Source organism: Buteo buteo, unplaced genomic scaffold (genome assembly GCF_964188355.1).
Source record: "Buteo buteo unplaced genomic scaffold, bButBut1.hap1.1 HAP1_SCAFFOLD_227, whole genome shotgun sequence".
NCBI lineage: Eukaryota > Metazoa > Chordata > Aves > Accipitriformes > Accipitridae > Buteo > Buteo buteo.
In genome coordinates, this window is record NW_027439391.1 from 43,853 (window position 1) to 67,540 (window position 23,688).

The following is a 23,688-nucleotide window of genomic DNA, read 5'->3' on the forward strand; positions in this document are numbered from 1 at the left end:
TAACCATTGTGGGAGGTAATCCATGGGCCATGATACACCCTGGGGCTGGCTGGGATGTTCAGGGCACTGCGGCCACCTCAGGGCTCACTTCTGTGGGGTCACAGCCCAGGGCTTAGCCTGATACGGCAGCTCTATCATGGCCTCTGCACTGTGGGACCAGCACGGCCCAGGCCCTGCTTGGGTCAAAGAGCAGCTGGGAAACCCTAGGACAAGGAAATGGGTGCTCCCACTGCAGTGCATCATGGGAGCTATCAGAGAGCCATTTTGAGTAGAAACTGCCTGTGGCCAGTAGGTTGGAAATGTCTCTGTCAGCAGGATTATTCCCCAGCGACCATGGGCTCTCGCAGCCCCACAGCCTGACCCCAAGCCTGCTGTCCCTGAGACGTGCCCATTTCCCCACCTCCATGACTTTGTTCTCTGCTCCTCCTGATCAGCCTCAGGAAGATGCCCTGACACTTGGGCAGGCAAGCACCAGCTCCCGGTCAAAGCTGAACACAGCTGTTCTATTATGAACAAAGATGATGCACAGCATAAAAAGGGGAATAAAAATAGAGGAAACTTCAGGCGGTTTCTGTTGCCCCTGAGCCAAGGGAGATGGTTCCCTGGTGCTCACGGCTATCCCAGCTCCACAGACCTCTTCTCCCTCCTGGCTGCACCCAGCTGCACAGCAGGGATGGGCTCTCATGGCCTGGGGCTCCGGGACTGTTGTGCACAGAGCTCCGGTGTCACAGCCATTGTGTCCTCAGGGGGATGTGCCAGAGAGACCTCTTCAGCATCATCATAGCCCATGCTCACCAGGGACAAGGGCCACGAGCCTCCTTCAGCTCCAGGGACCCCAGCACTTCTCCAGGAGCGCAGGCTGGCCCCTGCAAGCAGCAAGGCAGGACATTGCAGTTCACCCCATGGGGTCTCTACATCATCTTCCTCCAGGCTCCTCACCACATTCAGCTCCTTCTCCCACCCCTAGTCCCTCCAAGGAAAACTCCCAGGACAGGTTCCCCCTTCCCAGGAGGCTGGGGTCTCAGGACAGCAGCAACTTGAATGGCACCAGGGATGGCATCCCAGGAACAAGCAGTGTTAAATTTCCCTCTCACCTCTGGGTGCATCCCTGGGCTCTGCTCCCTCCTCTGGCTCCCTGGGCATTTCCCTCTCTCCCTGCCCAGGGGCAACATCCTCCTCCAGATTAGAAACCTCCCTGGCATCATCATAGCCATCCGCTGGGTCACCTCTGGGTGGGACAAGAACATCTGAAAGGAGAGGGGAGCTGGTGACAGTCAGAAGATACATCCTGCAGAGCAGAGGACGGGAAGATGTGCAGGGACTCAGGGCTGAGACACTGGTGTTGGCAGCACCACAGGAGACCCCCATGTCCTCCCCATCTCCAACAGTAACACTCAGTGACACCTCTGTCCATCACATGTCTTCAGGGAGATCAACTCCTTCTTGCCTCTGTTACCTGCTGCTGATCCCAGACCATCCTCCTCCTCGCTGACCCCAGGGTAGGGCTGCAGCTGGGTCAGGGACTCCTCTGAATAGGAGCCTGGAGAGATGCACGCTGGCTGTTATGAAGTGAGCCCCGCTGACCTGGCTCGTGGTCAGTGCTGCTGGGGAAGGGGGACCCACAGAGCTGGGGCTGCATGGGGAGGAGGGCTGGGAAATCAGCCTGCCTCCCTGGGGCAAACCCTGTCTCAAAGGTGCTCCCAGAGCTGCCCTAGGACAGCCCTTTCCTTCACTCCACGCGTGTCACATGGGGTGCAGGGGCAGGAAGAGAGGGGATGTCCAGTGGGACAGGCAAAGCTGGTGGGGAGAAAGCTCCCCTCCCAGGCCAGGACCTGGATGCTGTCCCCACAGACCACATGGCCCCAGCATCACAGTGGGCTGGGGGCTTCAGGGAATCAGCCCAGGGTTGGGGCCAGGGGAAAGGGTCCTGCAGATGTGCCTCCAGGGATGACCCACACCCACCTGAGCGACCAAACCTCGCCTGCTTCTCCCACACTGGGCTGTAACTGATCTCCTCATACACAGCCTCTGGGAACATCTCCTGAGCACTCCTGGAGCCTGGGGACAGAGGCAGGGCTGGCACAGGGACAGGCAGAGGGGCAATGGGATCACACTGCTCTGCCCCAAACCTGTTTCTTGGGCCAGCTCAGGACTGGCCCGACGGCGCAGCCCCACTGCACTGTCCAGGCACACCTGCCACATCCCCAGCGAGGGCAACATCGCTGTGGAGATTATCTGGGGCAGTGTCACTCTTGCATCATCCCATCGGAGACAGTGCTCATGCCCCTCTGGCCCCGGGGTCATACACCCCTTGTCTGACCCTGGAGCAGCTCCCATGTTTCCTCTCCACCTGGAGCTTTCCCCTATCTGTCCCATGGGTCTAGAGTAGGGCCCATGTCCTGCCAGGGGGTGGGCAGAGCTGGGCAGAGGGGACAGCCTGGGGGCCTAACACCATGGGGATGGACCCTGATACCCTGCACTCCTCCCATCATCACCCTTGTCCCAGAGCACCCCCAGCACTACCCAGAGCACTGCCAGCCTTGGCCATCTCCTCTCTGCTCACATATCTCCCAGCCCCGCTCTGCCATTTCTGCTGTCTCTCTCCTCGCCTCATCGCTACCTCCCCCCATTTCTGGGCTCTCTCCACCCCTTGCTGCCGGTGCCCCATGGCCAGGCAGTCAATGGGGTGGTGCATGGGACAGGTGGCAGCACACGGTCTCATCCCCCCAGCTCTGCCTGTGCCCCTCACTGACACCCTGCAGCCCTTCCAGGAGGTATCTCTCTTCCCCTGGGACTGCTGTGGAAAGACCAACCTCTGCGCCCAGCCCTGGTGCTTAGCGCTTGCCCAGCCAGGAGGGCCAGGAGCAGGCAGAGAAGGACCCCCAGGATGATGCAGATGATGATGGGCACTGAGATTCTCCTGCTGGCAGTCAGACGGCCCTGGGGGGAATCTGCGTGGGCAAGAATATGGAAAGGCCAGCACCACACCTGGGTGAGGGGAAAAAAGCACCATTCCTGACCCCCATCACACAAGGCAGCAGGGGGTGGAGGGCCCCAGGGATGAGCGATGGAGAAGCTTCTACCCTGAGGAGTAAATTACAACCTTCCCTAGCCCCTCACCACCAGACCAGTGCCTTCTCCTGGGAGTTTCACACCTCAGCAAGGAGCCCCTTCCACCCAGCTGTGGGTCACAGTCTGGCCCTGGGGATACCCAGCCGCAGGGGAAGACAAGTTACCTGCTTGGGGTGGGGATGCTGCTGTCCTGGGTGTAGCTGCAGAGGAGGAAAAGGAGAGCTGGGCTGAGAAGGTGGCTGTGTGGGTACCGGGGAGCCTCCTCCCCAACACACCGTGTGTGTGTCTGTGCATGTCCCTGACACATCCCACCCAAATTGCCCCTCCTGTAGTGCTAGAAAGAGAGGCTGGGAAACGGCTCATTGCCTCTGCTCTGGGTGTCAGGCGGGATGGCACAGGCAGCCCAGGGGATAACCCTGGGGCTGCAGGGCCCCACAGGCAAGGGCCAGAACACATCCAGTTCCACCGAGGCTGCTCCCCACTTGGCACCAGGCTCCTGCACTCCGCAGGAATGTTCTTGCTCTTGGGAGGTCAGGGGCCATGCCAGGACCAAGGCGGCAAAAGGTCTTCCCCAGCTCCCTGCCAATACCCAAGCAAGGGGTCCCAGCCCTGCCACTCACCTGAGCAGTTCACAGCAGCATCTTCCTTATGCCGGCAAGCACCACCATCCCCAGGCCGGGCCCAGCAGTCCTGCAGAGACAGCTCTGTCCCCCGGCACTCCACCTGCTCCAGCCAGATGGGGCCCGTCCCCATCCCAAACGCAGCCTCATGCAGGGCAGACACCGCGGGGCCACAGCCCAGCTGCCTGCACGCCACCTCGGCATCCCGCATGTCCCAGGAGTCGTCGCACACCGTCCCCCAAGAGCCACGGTGCCAGACCTCCACTCTGCCCGAGCACCTGTCCTCACCTCCCACGGCACGAATCTTCTCCCTGTCTGGAGAAGGCAAAGACCTCCCATGGCACGGAGACAGCAGGCAGAGCCCTGCCAGACAAGAAGCATCCACAGAGGAGCAGCTCCCTACCTGTGCACGTTGTGGAGTTGGGGCACGGGGCCAGCGGGATCGAGAGTATTTCTGGGCGTCTTCCTGAAGAAGGAAACATTGTGGTGAAAGGGCTGGTTTGGGAGATTGTGCAGAAGAGAGCAGGGCTGAGCTCTGCTCGTGCCTCCCTCTGCCATCTCGATCACGGCAGCAACTGAACCCTGGTCATTCATGGGACATGTACAGGACTGTGGGGGGACCCCAACTGCTCAGCCCCAAAAGGTCCCTGTTTAACAGAGCAGCAGGAACGTGTCTATGGAGGGGAGGCTCTTCTGAACCCTGTCGGGTCTCTTCTGAGACCTCACCTGGAGATGCCTCTGCCTCCCCCAGGTGCTGCTGGCAACCTGGGTGGCAACTGCTGCTGGACGTGTGTGGCTGTGATCGCTTTTCTGCCACCAGCAGCAGAAGGGACTGACATGGAAAGGAAAAGCCCCTCCAAGCTCTTTCTCTGCATTTGGCTGTGCTCAACAGGGAACAGGAGCTAGAGTGACACTGGGGTGCCCAGGTGGCTCACAGTTACCATTGCAGGTGATGTGGGCCTCCTCTCGTGGGTCTTCACATGACTGTGGGTTCCAGGGAGCAGAGGGACACTGCCAGAAGGAGCTGGTTTTCTCCCCACACCGCACGTTATCCAGCCATGTAGGGCCAGACACATTGCCATAAGTCAGGCGTGTTTCCAGGGATCCTCCGTCCCCGCAGCCCAGCTCCTTGCATGCCAGCAACACCGTGTCGAGAGTCATCAAGTTGGAGCAAATGCTGCCCCACGTTCCGTTGTAGAAAACCTGCAGGCGCCCGGAGCAGCCATCACTGTTCTCCAGCCTCAGGGCCACAAGCTCTGGAAGGAAAGCACCAAGAGGGAACAGGCTGGTCTGGGGCTGTGGGAGCCAGGACACCTCTGCACCCCCCGGGCCCACAGCTGGGTAGGGCCATGGCCAGTACGTCCGCCTTGCACCCAAGGGTAGAGAGAAGCCCCTGATGGACAGACACCCCTGCCCTTCCTGCAAATCCTCAGGGATGGCTGAGCTCCCCAGGGACCCACAGTGGGACTGAGGGTACCCATGCACGGGTGTCCACAGGACATGCTCGGGCAGGAGCTCAGAGGTAGCCAGGGACAGCCTTGGCCATGCCCGCCTCTCCTTGTGTCCTGGCCTCTATGGGAGCCAGGCTCCCACTACAGCTCCCGGCACAGACCTGAGCAGACAACTCCCGCATCCTCTTTGTGCCCGCAGTCGTGCTGCCCCCAGGGCCTGGCAGGGCAGTCCCAGAGAGCAGCTTCGGCCCCAGAGCAGTTCACGCCATCCAGCCAGATCTGCCCGGAGCCTTCCCCGAACTGAGCAGAGCCGGCTGCCTCCACTGCCCCTCCACAGCCCAGCTGGTGGCAAATGACGGCGGCATCAGACAGGTCCCAGCCATCGTCACAGACAGTCCCCCAGATGCCCTGGTAGTAGACCTCCACTCTCCCAGCACAGCGCCCGGCCCCATTCACCAGCCGGACCCTTCGGCTCCCTGTAGTGGGTAGAAACCCCAGTTGCTCTTAAGGGCCGGCTGCCCACCCACCCCATCACCTGGGGTGCCCGTGCAGCGCCACTCACCCCAGCAAATGACTCCCACGTCCTCCGCAACCCCTGCCGCCGGTGCACTCTCGGGCAGGGAGGTGTTGCAGAGGGCCAGGCTGGCCTCGTGCCCCGCGCACCGAACCCCTCGCAGCCCCACGGGACCCGTCCCTCGCTCGGGCTTTGGGGGGTTGTAGGCTGTCCCTGCCTCTCCGCACCGCAGTTGCCGGCACACCACACCGGACTCCTGCACGCCCCACTGGTCATCCAGGACTCTGCCCCACGTCCCATTCTGGAAGATCTCCACTCGTCCGTCGCACCGGCTCTCTCCACCCACCAGCCGCAGGGATGCAAAGCCAGCTGAGCCTGGGGAGAGCAGAGATGCCACAGGCATTGGTAGCACCAGGGAGCATGGCATCCTTCAGGGATGAGGGCGAGGGGGGATTTTCTGACCAAACACGGCAAGATTGAGCCTTTTGCTGACAAGAAGCGAGGGCAAAACCCTCTCTGCAGCTCACCCCCAGGTCTGCTGCTCCTGGGGGCACCCAGGCACCTGCTTCCTGGGTGGTGGGATGAGGCTCTGCAGAGCTCTCTCTGGGGATGGGATGCAGTTGTCTGCAGCCAGAGATGGAGCACAGCCCTGCAACCCTGCTCTGGGCTTTTCCCACAGTAGGAGAAGGGAGGAGCCCAGGCCTGGTGGTCGTGCTGGGACCTAAGCCACTGCCCTGGGGGCAGATGCCTGCCTCCTTTCAGCCCTCAGCTCTCCCAAAGTAGAGCGGTCACTCTGAGCAGGCAAAGCCCTCCAGATGGCTCCTGGGGAAGCCAGGGTTTCTCCAGGGAGAAATTCAGCCTTGCACTGCTGTGGGACCCCTGCTTTGGGTGGCCACATCACACACAAAGGGCACACGGAGTTATGCAGCATTTTTCCAGCACTCACCTGAGCAAACGACAGCAGCCTTGTTCCCGTGGGAGCATGGTGAGGCCCCCAGGGTGATCACTGGGCACTGTCCCAGGTGGGCTTCTGTCCCATCACAGTGGAATGAGTCTCTCCAGACAGGGCCAGTCCCTCTCCCAAAATGCTCTCCTCCAGGAATGGACTCAGCAAACCCACAGTTTAGTTGACGACAGAGAACATGGGCATCCGAGAGATCCCAGTGGGAGGCACAGAGAGTTCCCCAGGTCCCCAACACCTGGATCTCTACCCTCCCTGCACATGCTGTGCTGCCATTCACCAGCCTGAATCCTGTGTATTCTGGGGACAGAGGAGGAGGAGAGAGGGTGGATTGGTGCTCATATACCCTCAGTAGCTGGTGGAGAGGCCAGAGGGACAACATGTCTTTCTTCTCCTTCTGCACTATTTTCATGCTGCAGACAATCCCATCATCCCTCCTGTCCTCACACCTGGTCCAGCACGGTCCTTGCTCTGTTCCCCAACCCCTGACACAGCCCAGTAGTAAAACACCCCTCCCTGAGTCCTTACGTGTGCAGGTGACAACAGCGCTGTTTGCATGGGTGCAGGGCTGCTCCCTGGAGGACCCTCTGCGGCAGGAGATGAGGCGGGATTCATTCCCCAAACACTGCAGCTCTCCATCCCAGATGGGACTGACCCCTTCTCCAAAGTGAGCTGGCCCAGCGACAGGCAGGGCCACGCCGCACTGCAGCTCCCTGCAGACCACATCAGCAGTGTTGGGACTAAAATGTGAATCACAGACAGTTTTCCACTGGTCCCCATCATGGATCTCCAGACGTCCCAAGCAGTGGCTCTTCCCTCCCACCAGCCGGACAAATCCTGAAAAAAACCAAAACAACTGGGAGTTCCCAGAGCCCTCTGGCAGTTAAATGCCCACGTCCCACATCACCTCCCAGCAAGCCGTGACCAAACTGCCCATTGCACATTTCAGAGGAAGTTGTTGGGGGAGTGTTGGTGACATAGGCACATCAAGACCCCCACGCATCCCATCTCTACACCATCACAGCACTCGAGGGTATGTGTCTGTCACAGACTCACAGCCACAGGTACTCCTCAGACAAAGTGCTCCCACACAAGGTTCCCTGCGTTGCCTGGTGTGGTCTCCCCAGCCCTGCAAAGTGTGAGCATTTTCGATCCAGGAGAACTGGCCCAGATGATAATGACTGCTGCAGCCTGCTCAGCCCCTGCAGAGCTTTGGGCCAAGCAGGACCATCACCTTGATGCAACCAGAAGCACCCCCTGATCCCAGGGGTGTTCCTGGGGTCTTGGAAGGTTCATTTTAGGCGGAAGATGTCACAGAGCACAGAAATGGTGCAGCTGTCATCATGCCTGGTGCCTGTCCACATCCCTCTGATGTCTGCTCGGGGGGAGGGTGTCCTCACCCAGGGACACCATGCTCTGCCTGGAGGTGTCCACAACTCAGATGGATGGCCAGACAGAAGGGGAGGATAATCCTGCTGGCCCGATGCCAACTCTGAGACACCAGCAGGCACAGATGAGGATCAGTAACTGCTGCCAAAGGCCCCATGTCATGGGGCAGAACGGGGAACCATGGGCAGGCAGGAGGTCTTGGGCAGTTCATCAGTGCTGCTTGCGCAGGGTCATGTCCCCACAGGACTACTCACGGCCCCAGGGACATCTCAGTACCAGCCTGTGCATGCAGTGTGTAGGCTCCCTCTCGGCCTTCCCCAAGGACTGGGGACATCAGCAATGACAGTCCCAGCCTGGCAGTTAGACCAGCATCACTGGGCCCTGCTCTGGTGTCCACTTGTCGCTCCCTGAGGGCACAGCTACAGGCCCTTCCCCAATCCCAGACCCAAAGGTGAGGAACAGGCTGTCCCCTTACCTGAACACATCACTCCAGCATCCTCACTGTGTTCACAGTCATTTTCACCCCATCCTTTGTGTTCACAGTCAGACAGGGCAGACTCGGTGCCATTACAGCCAACATCATCCATCCAAATGGGGCCAGATCCTACCCCAAAGTGTCCAGACTGAGGAGCTCCAACAGCAGACCCACAGCCCAGCTGCTTACAAACCACTGCTGCATCGTTCATGCTCCAGTAGTCATCACAGACGGTCCCCCACTGGCCCTGTTGTTTCACCTCCACTCTCCCAGCACAGTCTCTGCCGCCATTCACCAGCCTCACCTCCACAGCACCTTCAAACACTGACACAGGACCAGTTAGAACAGCACCAAGACCCAGCAGTGTGCATCTGGGGGAACCCCTGCCCAGGTGGCATCAGAGGTGCCAGGGTGGGAGCCCTCTCCCCTCCAAGTCTGTCCCCCGAGCAGGGCAGGGGTCCCTTCTATACTCATGGGTGCTGCAAGGCTGGGGGTCTGCAGTTCTGGCCCTGCTGGGTCATTTGTGGCCCCACAGCCTTTGGCACCTCCTTCTACCCCAACAGCCAGCTGCCACCTGCCCCTGGCCCATGCCCACCTAGGGCACCAGCTCCTCCCCTGCCAGCACCCTGAGGAGACACCTGCCCCACCAAGGCTCCCCCAAGCACACTCTTGCTGCTTCTCCCCAAAGCCCCCAGCTCCCCTGGACCACAATCTGCCCTGACCCCCTCCCAGCTTATCCTCTGCCTTCAGGCCTTTCTGTGTCCCCTGTGGAACAAGACGATGATCCCACTGAGCCCTCCCACCCCATGCCCCCTCCTTGTCCTTGGCCAGCAGCCCAGCCCTGCCCTGTGTAGGGTCCCCCAGGAAGGTCACCTCTCTGCCAGCCTGTGGGAACAGATAGCCCACTTGCCTTGTCGCAACAGGCACAGCCTGCCCCCACTCAGGCTGGAGCTCACCCCAGCATTCAGCACCCCTCCCTGAGTTCTTACGTGTGCAGGTGACAATAGCACCATTCGCGTGGGTGCAGGGCTGGTCCCTGGAGGACCCTCTGCGGCAGGAGATGAGGCGGGATTCATTGCCCACACACTGCAGCTCTCCATCCCAGATGGGACTGACCCCTTCTCCAAAGTGAGCTGGCCCAGCAACAGGCAGGGCCATGCCGCACTGCAGCTCCCTGCAGACCACATCAGCAGCGTTGGGACCAAAGTGAGAATCACAGACAGTTTTCCACTGGTCCCCATCATGGATCTCCACACGTCCTGAGCAGCGGCTCTTCCCTCCCACCAGCCGGACAAATTCTGGAAAAAAACCAAAACAGCTGGGAGTTCCCAGAGCCCTCTGGCAGTTAAATGCCCACGTCCCACATCACTTCCCAGCAAGCCATGACCAAACTGCCCATCGCACATTTCAGAGGAAGTTGTTGGGGGAGCGTTGGTGACACAGGCACATCTAGACGCTCATGCACCCCATCTCTACACCATCACAGCACTCGAGGGTATGTGTCTGTCACAGCACCAGGCACCACTCAGACAAACTGCTGCTGCACAGGGTGCCCTGCACTGCCTGGCATGGTCCCCCCAGCACTGCAGTAGTGTGCACAGTTCGGGTCCAGCACTGGCCCAGATGATAAAGACTGCTGCAGCCTGCTCAGCCCCTGCAGAGCTTGGGACCAGGCAGGACCATCACCTTGATGCAGCTAGAAATGCCCCTTGCTCCCAGGGGTGTTCCTGGGGTGTTGGAAGGTCCATTTTAGGCGGAAGATGTCACAGAGCACAGAAATGCTGCAGCTGCCATCATGCCTGGTGCCTGTCCACATCCCTTTGATGTCTGCTCAGGGGTAGGTTGTCCTCAGCCAGGGACACAGTGCTCTGCCTGGAGGTGTCCATAACCCAGATGGACGGCAGGCAGAGGGGCAGGAGACTCCCACTGGGCTCATGCCAGCTCTCAGAGACCAGCAGGCACAGATGAGGATCAGTAACTGCTGGCAAAGCCTTCATGTCATGGGGCAGTGTGGGGAACCATGGGCAGACAGGAGAGCTTGGGCAGTGGGTCAGTGCTGCCTGTGTGGGGCTATGTCCCCACAGGACTATTCACAGCCCCAGGGATGTCTCAGTACCAGCCTGTGCATGCAGTGGTGCAGGAGGAAGCAGCCAGAGTCAAGCAGCTGGCAAGCTCCTAACCCTCGCACAGGCTGATCCACACAGCCGAGCCCTGGGCACAGGCAGCAAAGGGCTTTGTGGCCACCCTGCTCCATTCCCCAGGGCCCAGCACTCATTCTCTCCGAAAAGCCCATTTCATTCAGTTGAGGTAATCATGCCTGTGAAGGGGAATGACCCAGGAGGATCAGCCATCTCATGCCGTTCCTCCAAAGCGTGGAGTGCCGAGCAAGTGCCCCCAGGTGTTTCCAGCACAGGGACCCTCAGCATTGTTGGCTGCAAACTGGCAGAATGGGTGGAGATCGATGAAACCCAATGGACACCCCAGGGCAGGGATGGAGGACTCATCTGCAGCCTAAGACACTGACTGAGGATGACTGAGACACTCTGGCAAGATCAGATCACCCTGTGGTAGGCTCCCTCTGGGCCTTCCCCAAGGACTGGGGACACCAGCAATGACAATCCCAGCCTGGCAGTTAGACCAGCATCACTGGGCCCTGCTCTGGTGTCCACTTGTCGCTCCCTGAGGATGGTCCCTTCTCCTCTCACAGGCCTAAAGGTGAGGAACAGGCTTTCCCCCTACCTGAACACATCACTCCAGCGTCGAGAGCATGAATGCAGTCATTTTCACCCCATCCTTTGTGTTCACAGTCAGACAGGGCAGACTCGGTGCCATTACAGCCAACATCATCCATCCAAATGGGGCCAGATCCTGCCCCAAAGTGTCCATACTGAGGAGCTCCAACGGCAGACCCACAGCCCAGCTGCTTACAAACCACTGCCGCATCGTTCATGCTCCAGTATTCACCACAGATGGTCCCCCACTGGCCCTGTTGTTTCACCTCCACTCTCCCAGCACAGTCTCTGCTGCCATCCGCCAGCCTCACCTCCACAGCACCTTCAAACACTGACACAGGACCAGTTAGAACAGTGCCAAGCCCCAGCAGTGTGCGTCTGGGGGAACCCCTGCCCGGGTGGCATCAGAGGTGCCAGGGTGGGAGCCCTCTCCCCTCCAAGTCTGTCCCCCGGGCAGGGCAGGGGTCCTTTCTATCCTCACAGGTGCTGCAAGGCTGGGGGTCTGCAGTACTGGTCCTGCTGGGTCATTTGTGGCCCCACAGCCTTTGGCACCTCCTTCTACCCCAACAGCCAGCTGCCACCTGCCCCTGGCCCATGCCCACCTAGGGCACCTGCTCCTCCCCTGCCAGCACCCTGAGGAGACACCTGCCCCACCAAGGCTCCCCCAAGCACACTCTTGCTGCTTCTCCCCAAAGCCCCCAGCTCTCCTGGACCACAATCTGCCCTGACCCCCTCCCAGCTTATCCTCTGCCTTCAGGCCTTTCTGTGTCCCCTGTGGAACAAGACGATGATCCCACTGAGCCCTCCCACCCCATGCCCCCTCCTTGTCCTTGGCCAGCAGTCCAGCCCTGCCCTGTGTAGGGTCCCCCAGAAGGTCACCTCTCTGCCAGCCTGTGGGAACAGATAGCCCACTTGCCTTGTCGCAACAGGCACAACCTGCCCCCACTCAGGCTGGAGCTCACCCCAGCATTCAGCACCCCTCCCTGAGTCCTTACGTGTGCAGGTGACAATAGCACCATTCGCGTGGGTGCAGGGCTGGTCCCTGGAGGACCCTCTGCGGCAGGAGATGAGGTGGGATTCATTCCCCACACACTGCAGCTCTCCATCCCAGATGGGACTGACCCCTTCTCCAAAGTGAGCTGGCCCAGCGACAGGCAGGGCCACGCCGCACTGCAGCTCCCTGCAGACCACATCAGCAGCGTTGGGACCAAAGTGAGAATCACAGACAGTTTTCCACTGGTCCCCATCATGGATCTCCACACGTCCTGAGCAGCGGCTCTTCCCTCCCACCAGCCGGACAAATTCTGGAAAAAAACCAAAACAACTGGGAGTTCCCAGAGCCCTCTGGCAGTTAAATGCCCACGTCCCACATCACCTCCCAGCAAGCCATGACCAAACTGCCCAGTGCCCATTCCAGAGGAAGTTTTTGGGGGAGTGTTGGTGACACAGGCACATCCAGACCACCACGCACCCCATCTCTACACCATCACAGCACTTGAGGGTATGTACCTGAACATGTCACTCCAGCATCGTGAATGTGTTCACAGTCATGTTCACCCCATCTTTTGTGTTCGCAGTCAGACAGGGCAGACTCGGTGCCATTACAGCCAATATCATCCATCCAAATGGGGCCAGATCCTGCCCCAAAGTGTCCATACTGAGGAGCTCCAACAGCAGACCCACAGCCCAGCTGCTTACAAACCACTGCCGCATCGTTCATGCTCCAGTAGTCACCACAGACGGTCCCCCACTGGCCCTGTTGTTTCACCTCCACTCTTCCAGCACAGCGCCTGCCGCCATTCACCAGCCTCACCTCCGCAGCCCCTTCAAACACCAGCATGGGACGGGTCAGGAGAGTGCCAAACCCTAGCACTGCAGGTCTGGGGGACCCCCCGACCTGGGCTGATTCAAAGGTACAGGGGTAGGAGCCCTCTCCCCTCCAGGCTGTCCCTGGTGCAGTGCAGGGCTCCCTTCTATCCCCACAGGCTGCGCAAGGCTGTGGGTGCCCAGTTCCAGCCCAGGTGGGTCACTCGCCATCCCACTGCACAAGGCTTCCCACGCCAACAGCCACCTGCCCCCCCATCCACACCCACCCACACACAATGCCCAATGCTGCACTGAGAACCCACTACTCCCCAGCCCAGCACCCCCTCAACAGCTCCATGTACGCAGGCCTGCAGCTTCCAGCACCAGCCTGTGCCTGCCCCAGCACCATCCAAACCCACCCCCACCCCCAGGGGGGAGCACTGCGATGATTCTGAGGATCCCCCAACCCATGTCCCCTCCTCGCCCCTGGTGTCAGCCCAGTCCCTACACTGGGCCAAGCTCCTCAGGAAAGATGTCTCTCTACTCTAGATGCCCCGGTCCCCTTCTCTCTGTGGGGTCCAAACCGCTCTCATGGGGTCAGAGGTCCCCTGGACCAAGGGGGCAGTGAGCAGCACACAATCCCTCCGAGGTACCCTAGAGCTCGGCAGTGCCCTGGGCATCTCTGGGTGCTGCCATCACCAGCTAGGCCACCACCAGCTCCAGAGGTACAGTGCTGGGGAAGAGGGGATCCCAGAGGGGTACCCCAGGACAGGTTGTCTATGAATCCAGCCAGGCACAGGCTGCCCTGAACACTGGAGCCCTGCAAAAGGAGATATTCTCGCCCACCCAGATGGGCACAGGGTCCATGGACCTGAGCACCTTCTGCCCCTCATCTCAGTAGCACCTGCAAAGAAGCCCCATTCCCAGACAAATCCCAATGACCACACTGGTACCTGCTGGCCCTGGGCTGTGGGACAAAGGAGTGGGCACTTACCCCTGCACAGCTGAACCCAGAGGAGCAGCCACAGCATCTGAGGGGACAGGAGTCCCTCAGTGCCCATCCTGAGCCTCCTGCCCTGCCAGAACATCCCTGCTATGTTACATTCCCTGCCACGGCTCCTGGGGACTCATGGGGACAATGACGATGGGAGGGCAATATATCTCTGCAGATGCCAGCCCAGCTACAGGAGGAGCCAATCGAAGCAGCAGCACCTTTTTAGACATTATCGGGAGCCATCTCCCCTCCGACACAGCCCAGCCCTCCAATGAACTTCTCCAGCGCCATTCATGACCATATATGAGAGATGGCTCAGCTACAGGTGTCACGTCACTGTGGTGGAGGGCTGTCACAAGACAGGGCCAGTTATGGGGGGAAACAGGTTTTTCACTCCCTGAACCGTGCCGTGTGGACTAGGAGCACTGAGCATCTCCTATAGCCGGCACATCCAAGAGCCCCAGGTGCGAGTGTCCAGCCACCCCTGTGCCATGGGAATGACAGGGCTGAGACTGCACCAGGAGCTGTGTCAGGAAGGGAAGGAAACAGCCCCTGCCCCTGCTTCAGACCCCGCTCTGCTGGGAGCAGCAGCTGGGAAAGGCCCTTAGCCCAGGCCAGAGCCCCATCCCAGCAGCGCTGGCTCGCCCGTCCCTCCCTGGAGAGCCCCACGGAAGGTCCCTTCCAATAAGCTGGAGCTGGGACATGTCTCTGTCCCGACAGCAGACATGCAGCCCAGAGGCTCAGACACATCCCTGACTCTTGGCATGTCACCGAGGGGCCGTTATTCCCCGCGGGTGGCTCGGGAGCTGCAGCCTGCAGGTGCACAAACCACAGCCCACGTGACCTCGCAGAGCTCCCTGCGCTCCGGAGGAAGTCTGTGGTTTCTTCCTGGCGCCGTGCCCAGGCACATCCCTGCGGTGCCCCTGAGCCACTCCTACCCCGAATGCTCCAGCCAGAGCTGCAGGGGCTGCTCCTTCGGCCTCGCAGTGACGGGGCCAGGCGGATCCCGTCCCCTCTGATGCCCTTGTGACAGCACACGACCACCCTGCACCGAGCCCTGCAGCCTTGGGTTGCCATCGGTGACGTGAACACTGCCATCCTCCCATGGCTGTGTGCTCATGATTTATACTGATGGTGACCTCACACCCCTCCTACTGGCACCACTGCGTGTGCCTGAGTTACAGTGCCACACGTGTGTGCGCGGTGGATGGACTTCTGCTAACGATGGTTCTTCCAAAAAGCGGCGTTTGGTCGTGGTCTGAATATTATTTTGGTGAGACCAGAAGCACCTACCCAAGCTATGTGCCAGCTCCTGGCCTATCAGCTCTCCAGGCACCAGTGACATCACAAGTTCATCCATACACAGCCATGTGCCTACTCCTAGCCTATCTGCTACTCAGCCACAGGTGACGTCATAATATCTGTATCTGACATGGGCCTGTTCCTGGCCTATTGGCTATTCAGACACCAATGACCTCAAAACCACTGACACAAACTAGGGGCCTGCTCCTGCCCTAGCAGCTACTCAGGCAACAGTGACATTAGAAGCACCTACACGTGCCATTGGTCTACTCCAGGCCTATGAGCTACTCAGGCAGGAGTGACCTCATAAGCACAGACACAAGCCATGGGCCAGCTCCTGCTCTATCAGCTACTAAGGCACCAGTGACCTCAAAACAACTTGCACATACCTGTTGCTGTTTAACCGCAGGTGGCAGCTAAGTTTCACACAGTCGCTTGCTCACTATTTCAGTAAATAATAAGTTACTTCTATCCCAGCCAAAACCAGTACAATGCCAGATGCTTGCTCCTGCCTTATCAGTTACTCAGGCACCAGTGACCTCGCACGTACATGTACACCCATTTGCCAGGTACTTGCTGTTGCAGTAGTCTGCCTCCGGTGACCTTACAAGAACCTATAAGGGCCATGCGCCTGGTCCTGGCCTATCAGCTCTTCAGCCCAGAGTCACAACACAAGTACATACCCAAGCCATTGTGTCTCCCTCTTGCCTATCAGCTACTCAGGCACCAGTGAGCTGACCACCAAATATCCACCTAATTGCTATCTGCTTGCCTGTGAGATGCAAAGGCACAAGTGACCTCACAAGCTCTGACATGAGCCACACCCCTACTCTTGGCTTATCAGCTACTCAATAATCTTTACCTGTCAGGTATCAGTAATCTCACAACCACTTATACAAGCCTTGTGCCAGCTCCCAGCCTATGATCTACTCAGGCACCAGTGACCTCACAAGCACATACCAACCTATTTCCTATGTGCTCGTCTGGTGGGGTGACTCCATGTGGCAGCCCCCACCCAGTCACTTGCTCACTCCCCACCAGGGGGATAGGGGAGGAAAGTGGAAGGACAAAAGAGAGAAAAAAAATCTCATGAGTCAAGATAAAAGTTTAATAAGTGGATTACCTCTTCTACTTCGAAGAACGACCAGCACTCCCCTAGTTTTATTGCTGACTATGACGTCATATGGTGTGGAATATCCCCTTGGTCCGTTGGGGTCAGCTGTCCTGACTTTGTCCCCTCCCCGCCTCTTGCCGCCCCCAGCCTCCTCGCTTTTGGGGCAGAGTGAGAAACAGAGAAGGCCTTGATGCTGTGCAAGCGCTGCTCAGCAGTAGCTACAATGTCAGTGTGTTATCAGTCAACACTCTTTTGACCACCGAGGCAAAGCTCAGCACCATAGGGGCTGCTAACGAGACAATTAACACCATCCCAGCCAAACCAAGTACAATCTTCACACCTTATTCACTCCCGTTTACATCCTGCTCAGGTCCTACAGGATTCCACACATTTACATCCACCGCCACCACCCCCTTCCCCACCCTTTGACATGACCTACACACACCACACTGGATGTGGCTGGTGTGGCTCAGGTGGACCTGGACAAGTGCCAGCATACTCCTGACCTCTCCCCTCTCTCAGTCAGCCAGAGCTGTTTGAAACATTCAATCAGGTTATCGACCTAAGGACAAGGAAATGTGTATAGCACCAGTCTGCACCCCACAGGGGTCTTACAGGTAGCTGTGAGATCCCCCACAACCCCATGGGGAAAGGGAGTTCCCCACTACCACCCTCCCTCTCTGCTTGAAACCTCGAAAGCCACTTTGCAGTTGCTGGGCTCACTGGCTAGTTCCTCTCATCCACATGGTCTTTTTTGAGATCCTCTTTGGGTCTTTGCCATATTGTCCCCATGCACGTATTCTTCTGAAGTTGGCATTTTGTCCTGCTTTTCCATGTTTGCAGATGGCATTGCCTGTGTCTTGCATCTCTGAGGAAAGCTCAGTAACCCTGCATGGCCATCCTGCTGGGCTGGGCTGGGATGTGGGGGCCTCCCAGGCCGGTTCACAGGATACCGGCATAACCATTAGCAGCATTCAGTCAGCGGTGAGGTCACCAGAGGCAATGGTAGGTCTGCAGCTAAGCACTAGACTGAGGCAGACTGGGAGGTTCACGAGGCCCAGGACCCCCAGGGAAGAGCAGAGGGACCCATCCAGAGCTGGCAGCTCTCGCGAGAGAGGCTGACGCGGTGTGGGTGTTGCCGGGGGAACTGCGGGAGATTTGAATGGCCCTGAGGAGCGCCAGAGACCAGAAGCGCGGCGAACAGGGCATGGCACATCAGAAAGGGTGGGGCATGGCAGTTTGTGTGTCTGCTCGTGCAGGCAGGGCATGCAGGTTGGGCGCAGCCCCCTCCTCTTCCCAACTCAAGAAGGCTACTCCAGTGGTGGGTGTCAGCCCAGATGGAGACCCAGGTATGGTTGCCACTCAGATGAAAGTCATTGCTAGGAAAAACATGGTGATGCAGACAGAGCTCCCATGCAAACGTGCAGCTGTCCAGGTCTCTGGCTGCAGGGAGTGCCTGAGTCTATCACTGACGACGGAGGGCAGCAGGGGCACCTCTTGTGTGAGGTGTGACCAGGTGAATGATCTGCTCAGCCTCGTGACAGAGCTGAAGGAGGAAGTGGAAAGGCTGAAGAGTATCAGGGAGTGTGAGAGGGAGATAGATTGGTGGGCCCACACCCTACCATTCCTGAGGCAGAGGCAGCAGATGGAGACTCCACAAGAAGCAAAGATTTCCCTGCCCTCCTGCCACCAGGCAGGAGGGGACCTAAGAGATGGAGGGGAATGGATACAGGTCCCTGCTTGGGGAGACAGGCGAGTCCCCTCCCGGTCTCCCTCACCTTCCCAGTTGCCCCTGCACAACAGATATGGGGCTCTGGAACTTGAGGACCAGGACAGTGAAGATCAGGGTGTAGATGAAGCCCTATCTAGGGAGGTGCCTAGGCTCAGTCAGGCAAAAGAAAAGGAAAAAAAAGAAAAAGGAGGGTAATTGTCATAGGTGACTCCCTTCTGAGGGGGACAGAGGGCCCAATATGCAGACCTGACCCATCCCACAGGGAAGTCTGCTGCCTCCCTGGGGCCTGGGTAGAAGACATTACCAGGAAACTCCCTGGTCTGGTTCAGACCTCTGATTATTACTCATTGCTGGTTGTGCAGGTTGGCAGTGATGAGATTGCAGAGAGGAATCCAAAGGCAATCAAAAGGGACTTGAGGGCACTGGGGCTATTAGTGGCAGTATCAGGAGCACAGGTAGTGTTTTCCTCAATCCCTTCAGGGGCAGGGAAATACACTGAAAGGAACAGAAAAACACACCTGGTTAATACGTGGCTCAGAGGCTGGTGCCATCAGTGGAATTTGGGGGGTTTTGATCATAGGGAGGTTTACACAGCACTGGGCTTGCTAGCGACAGGTGGTGTCCAGCTATCTCAAAGGGGTAAGAGGATCCTCTCTCATAAGATGGCGGGACTCATGGAGAGGGCTTTAAACTAGGTTCGAAGGGGGTAAGGGATAAAACTAGTTGCACCAGAGATGAGTCTGGGGGCAGCGTACCGATGTTAGGGGTGGATTTGATAACCCAGCTCAAATGCATCTATGCCAACGCACGCAGCATGGGCAATAAACAGGAGGCGCTGGAAGCCATTGTGCAGCAGGATAGATATGACTTTGTTGCCATCATGGAAACATGGTGGGACAACTCCCGTGACTGGAGTGCTGCAATGGATGGCTATAAGCTCTTCAGAAGGGATAGGCAAGGTAGAAGAGGTGGTGGGTTGGCTCTCGAAGTTAGGGAGGGTTTGGACTGTACAGAGCTACACGATTCTGATGACAAGGTGGAGTGCTTATGGGTGAGGACGAGAGGGAAGGCCAATAAGGCAGATATTGTGCTGGGAGTCTGTTATAGACCACCTGACCAGGTTGAAGAGAGGGATGAATCGTTCTACAAGCGGCTGGCAGAGGTCTCAGAATCGTGTGCCCTTGTCCTTGTGGGGGACTTCAACTTCCCTGACGTCTGCTGGAAATACAACACAGCAGAGAGTAAACAATCTCGGAGGTTCCTGGAGTGTGTGGCAGATAACTTCCTGACACAGCCGGTGGGTGAGCCAACCAGGGGAGGAGCCTTGCTAGATCTATTGTTTACGAATAGGGAAGGACTGGTGGGAGGTGTAATGGTCGGAGGCCATCTTGGACTTAACGATCATGAAATGATAGAATTCTCAATTCTTGGTGAGGCAAGGAAGGTGGTCAGCAAAACCACCACTATGGACTTCTGGAGGGCAAACTTTGGCCTCTTCAAGGCACTGGTTGAGAGAGTCCCTTGGGAGATAGTCCTGAAGGGCAAAGCGGTCCAGGAGGGGTGGACACTCCTTAAGAAGAAAATCTTAATGGATCAGGACCAGACTATTCCCATGTGCCCCAATTCAAACCGCCAAGGAAAATGACCGTCCTGGCTGAACAGGGAGCTTTTGCTAGGATTCAGGGAAAAAAGGAAAGTTTATCATCTCTGGAAGAAAGGGTGGGCAACCTGGGAGGATTGCAGGGATCTTGTTAGATCATACAGAGAGAAAATTAGAAAGGCAAAAGCTCAGCTAGAACTCGGTCTGGCCACTATCGTAAGGGACAACTAAAAAATGTTTTAACAAATATGTTAACAGTAAAAAGAATCCCAAGGAGAATTGTTGAGGATTTCTTGGCTGGGCGAGGGCATGTGAGCAATCCAGCCTTTAGCTGGGAACGAAGCATAAGTTTACAAAGTGCTGGAGCAGACAAGGACGCTGTGGCCTTGTACGCTGGGAAAAAGGAAGATAAGAAGAGCCTGACAAACAACTCCTGGATACCGAAGAATGAGATAAGTAACTGCTGGACACCTCGTGAAGAAGCTTGCACAGCCAATAGAGGATAAGATAGTGTCGCGTGAAGAGGGGTATTGTACCAATTAGAGTATTGTATAAGGCGTGTGCACAAGCGCATAAGATATATAACTGTGTCAAACGCTGTAGTAAATGGACTTCACTTGATCACATTGGTCTGTGTGTGATGTCCCCTGTGGATCCTCCGCAACATTTGGCGCCCGAACAGGGACCCTCAGATCAGCACTTTATCGTCTCTACGAGAATTTCTGGTGGAGCTGAACTGACAAGGGAGCGGAGGAGCCGGCCGAGAGTGTTCCTGCTGCCCCAGCAGGATGGCATGAGCTTCAGCTAAGCTGGGAAGCACAGCATGAGCTTCAGCTGAGCTGGGACACGCGTAAGTTTGAATCTCGCCCTGATCAGGTGAGCGGTCAGAGAAGGAGATGGGGTTGGACGAAAGGCAGGAAGCAGTCCTAAAGCTCCTTCGTCATTTTCTCTCTGAGAGAGAACTGAAATTCGATAATTCTGTGTTAAAGGGGTTACTTTTATGGGCCTGGAAGAAAGAACTTATCCCGAGTGTAAATGTCACGTTTGAAGAAGCGAGCTGGGATAATATAGGCAAGGCGCTGTGGGACGCTACTAGCTGCAGGGGGGGTAAAGTAAAGGAGATGAAAAAATGTGCAGAGCACTGGAAAGTAATTCGAGACATGCTGGAGACAATGAGGGCGGACTGGCAGGCAGCTGCCGCTGCCTGCGCAGCGGTGACCCCCTCTGCTGCCTCCACGGCGACCACCTCTGCTGCCTCCATGGCTGCCGAGTCAGCATACCCCGCTGGATTTTGGGAGATATTCTCTACACAGCTATCTCTACCCCCCCGAGCATCCATTTCTGTTAATGCTAAGACGCCTGCACAGACACAGCCTTTGCCTATATCCAGCCAGGCCGCTGGTGCCGAAAAAATTCCCCTGTCTGTCACTCCGCAAGAAACAGGGGAATTAAGAGGGGGCCAATTGTCACCTGACAGATCCAAAGCCAACAGACTCGGGGGTGACTAATGCGGATAAACAGATTGTGGGGGAGAGGGAACCATCTCCATTGGGTAGTGTGATGGAAGAGCTGAGGGAGGTGGTGAACCAATTACAAAAACTGACAGTACCGTCGGAAGAACCAGAAGTGAGGGAGAAACGGTCATCCTCCCGAAAGGATGAACCAAGAGGACAAGAGAACGAAGATTCTCGCTGTATACCGGCTCCGCTTCCCCCTCCCGCCCCCTTCTCGCCACCCCCTCTGGCGCCTCCCTCGGACCCTCCCCTCCCGCCCCCTCCCTCCTCCCCTCCCTCCTCCCCTCCCTTTCTGCCCCCCACTCCGCAGACTTGCAGCGGCGCGTGTCAGCCAGCCATGGAGTGGCCGTTGCCAGCCGTGGCCGCGGTCGGCCCCCGGGCAGAACCATCCGCGCCCCCGCCACTGCCCTTTAATCCATCCCGCCTCTTGGAACCACAGACGGTGAAACCAACTGTGCCCGCAATAGACGCGGAGTCGCCTGCAGTAGCTGCTGCAGAAGAAAGGCAGAGACATTGGAGGGGAGTAATAAAAGATACCATTATAGAAGGCACTATGCTCCAAGCATTCCCAGTTATTGAATTAAATGGACAGAAAAAATGGGAAGCGTTTGACTGGAAGGTCATTGAGAAATTAAAGAATGCTGTGAGTCAGTACGGAATCAAATCTGTGTTAGCTCACCAAATACTGCAATTCATTTTTTCTGCTGATATGCTGATACCTCAAGATATTAAACAGATAGCACAGTTGGTTTTGGAGCCCTCCGAAATGCTAGTGTTTTTCCGACAGCGGGAGACGTTCTGTGATCAGGAACAAGCAACACCACGACAACAAACAGATCACTTATGGGGAATAACCACGCAGATGCTGATGGGTACTGGACCCTTCGCATCAGGGAATGCTCAGTTACAATGTATCACTGAGGTTCATCATCTATCACAGATCTTGGCATATCAAGCTTTTCTTACCATACCAGACAATATGCGAAGCCATACTTTTACTCAGGTGAAACAGGAGCATAACGAACCTTTCGCACAGTTTATTAATAGACTGCATAGGGCAATCTATGACCACCCTGACAAGAACGAGGGCATGAAAGAAAACATGTTCAAAATGCTCGCTTTAGAAAATGCTACTGAAAAGACACGCAAAGCATTGTGTAATTTGCCGAAAAATGCAGACGTCGTTGATATGATAGAATACATGGATCGAGCAGTGGACTCACAGAAAACAGCCTATGTTGTCGCAGCTCCACAAGGAGCTACAAAAAAGCACAAGGCCAGTAAGACACCCTTGGTCAAGTGTTTTAACTGTGGCAAATGTGGACACATTAGGAGCAAATGTACAGCTTCTGCTGAGAAAGATGACAATACCACCAAGAATACAGGAAGAAGGGAAACTTTACACCAACCGCGAAGGCCCCTCGCGCGACGACACAAACGCAAGGGGCTTGGGCTGCCAGCCCTCAGGCAGCCTCGCAACCACCAGATCCGCCACTGCAGGGAGCTCCGGCGTGGATGTGGAAACCGCAGTAGACATTACGTTGATGGACACAGGTGTACACTTGGTGGATAGCAACATAAAGGGAACATTGGGGTTCGGGCTTAGTGCATTTTTAATGGGACGATCTTCAACAGCTCTAAAAGGAATTCTTGTAGTCCCAGGGCTTATTGATGCAGATTATTGTGGGACTGTGAAAATTATGATTCATGTTTTAATTCCTCCTGTTTCTATTCCTAAAGGTACCAGAATAGCACAATTAGTTCCATTCAGGTCGTGTGTTCCAAACGCAGGTGAAGTACAATGTGGAGATGGTGGATTCGGCTCCACAGGGAAACCGCAGGTATACCTTGCCATGGACATAACAAGACGTAAACCAGAACAGGCAGTGCAATTGGAAGGGCCTGATGGAGTTGAGCAAGGGGTGGTCCCCTTTCTGGTCATTCCCTCCATGGCCTTTTCAGGGATGGTCCTCACTAACATGCTCGGAAACTTGGAGGTTTGCTGCTGACTTTAAATCTCTAGGGCCTTCTTCAATCTTTCAGGATCTGCAGTTCAGGAAGTCAGCACCAGAGGGCTCATTAACGTGCCAAACACCCTCACAAGTCAAGTCACTGTGCAACACTTTCCTTTAAGCCTTTGTCACGGTCCACTCGGTGGACTCATGATGGTTCGTTTGCTACGATCTCGAAAGTGCAAAATTAAGGTGACCAACACCATAGGGGATGGCAGTAATCACACTGTAAAACTTTATTGCATTGCCTGTGGGGAGGCACGCGATAGTTAGAGATGGGTGAAAGAAAGGAGAAAAGTAAAGTAAAGTTTAGAGAGAGGAGAAAGAGGGGTTATAGCTAGCACCGCTGATCTCAAGATGTTCTAATGGTCCCAGGTCCAGCTGATGCTGCGTCGCTGAT

General features: G+C 56.9%; 1 protein-coding gene across 1 annotated transcript; it reads right to left on the reverse strand.

Annotated features, from left to right (window-relative positions):
• Window positions 1-612: 612 nt before the first annotated feature.
• LOC142028269 (scavenger receptor cysteine-rich type 1 protein M130-like) lies at window positions 613-13,082 on the reverse strand. Its single transcript, XM_075022226.1, has 16 exons — window positions 12,724-13,082; window positions 12,210-12,518; window positions 8,483-8,806; window positions 7,147-7,455; window positions 6,604-6,918; window positions 5,706-6,032; window positions 5,305-5,619; window positions 4,634-4,948; window positions 4,096-4,158; window positions 3,693-4,007; window positions 3,237-3,272; window positions 2,814-2,951; window positions 1,957-2,058; window positions 1,457-1,555; window positions 1,095-1,247; window positions 613-866 (listed from the first exon to the last, which is right to left on the reverse strand). The coding sequence occupies exons 1-16, from the start codon at window positions 13,052-13,054 to the stop codon at window positions 682-684; spliced, it is 3,636 nt and encodes a 1,211-aa protein (XP_074878327.1). The 5' UTR covers window positions 13,055-13,082; the 3' UTR covers window positions 613-681.
• Window positions 13,083-23,688: the final 10,606 nt, after the last annotated feature.

Coding starts and splice junctions, on each gene's coding strand:
- LOC142028269 (XM_075022226.1), bottom strand. CDS start 13,054: ATGCTGGTGTTTGAAGGGGCTGCGGAGGTGAGGCTGGTGAATGGCGGC. Junction 2,059..2,813: donor CACCAGGGCTGGGCGCAGAG/GTTGGTCTTTCC, acceptor CTCTGTCCCCAG/GCTCCAGGAGTGCTCAGGAG. Junction 1,248..1,456: donor TGGTCTGGGATCAGCAGCAG/GTAACAGAGGCA, acceptor CTCTCCTTTCAG/ATGTTCTTGTCCCACCCAGA.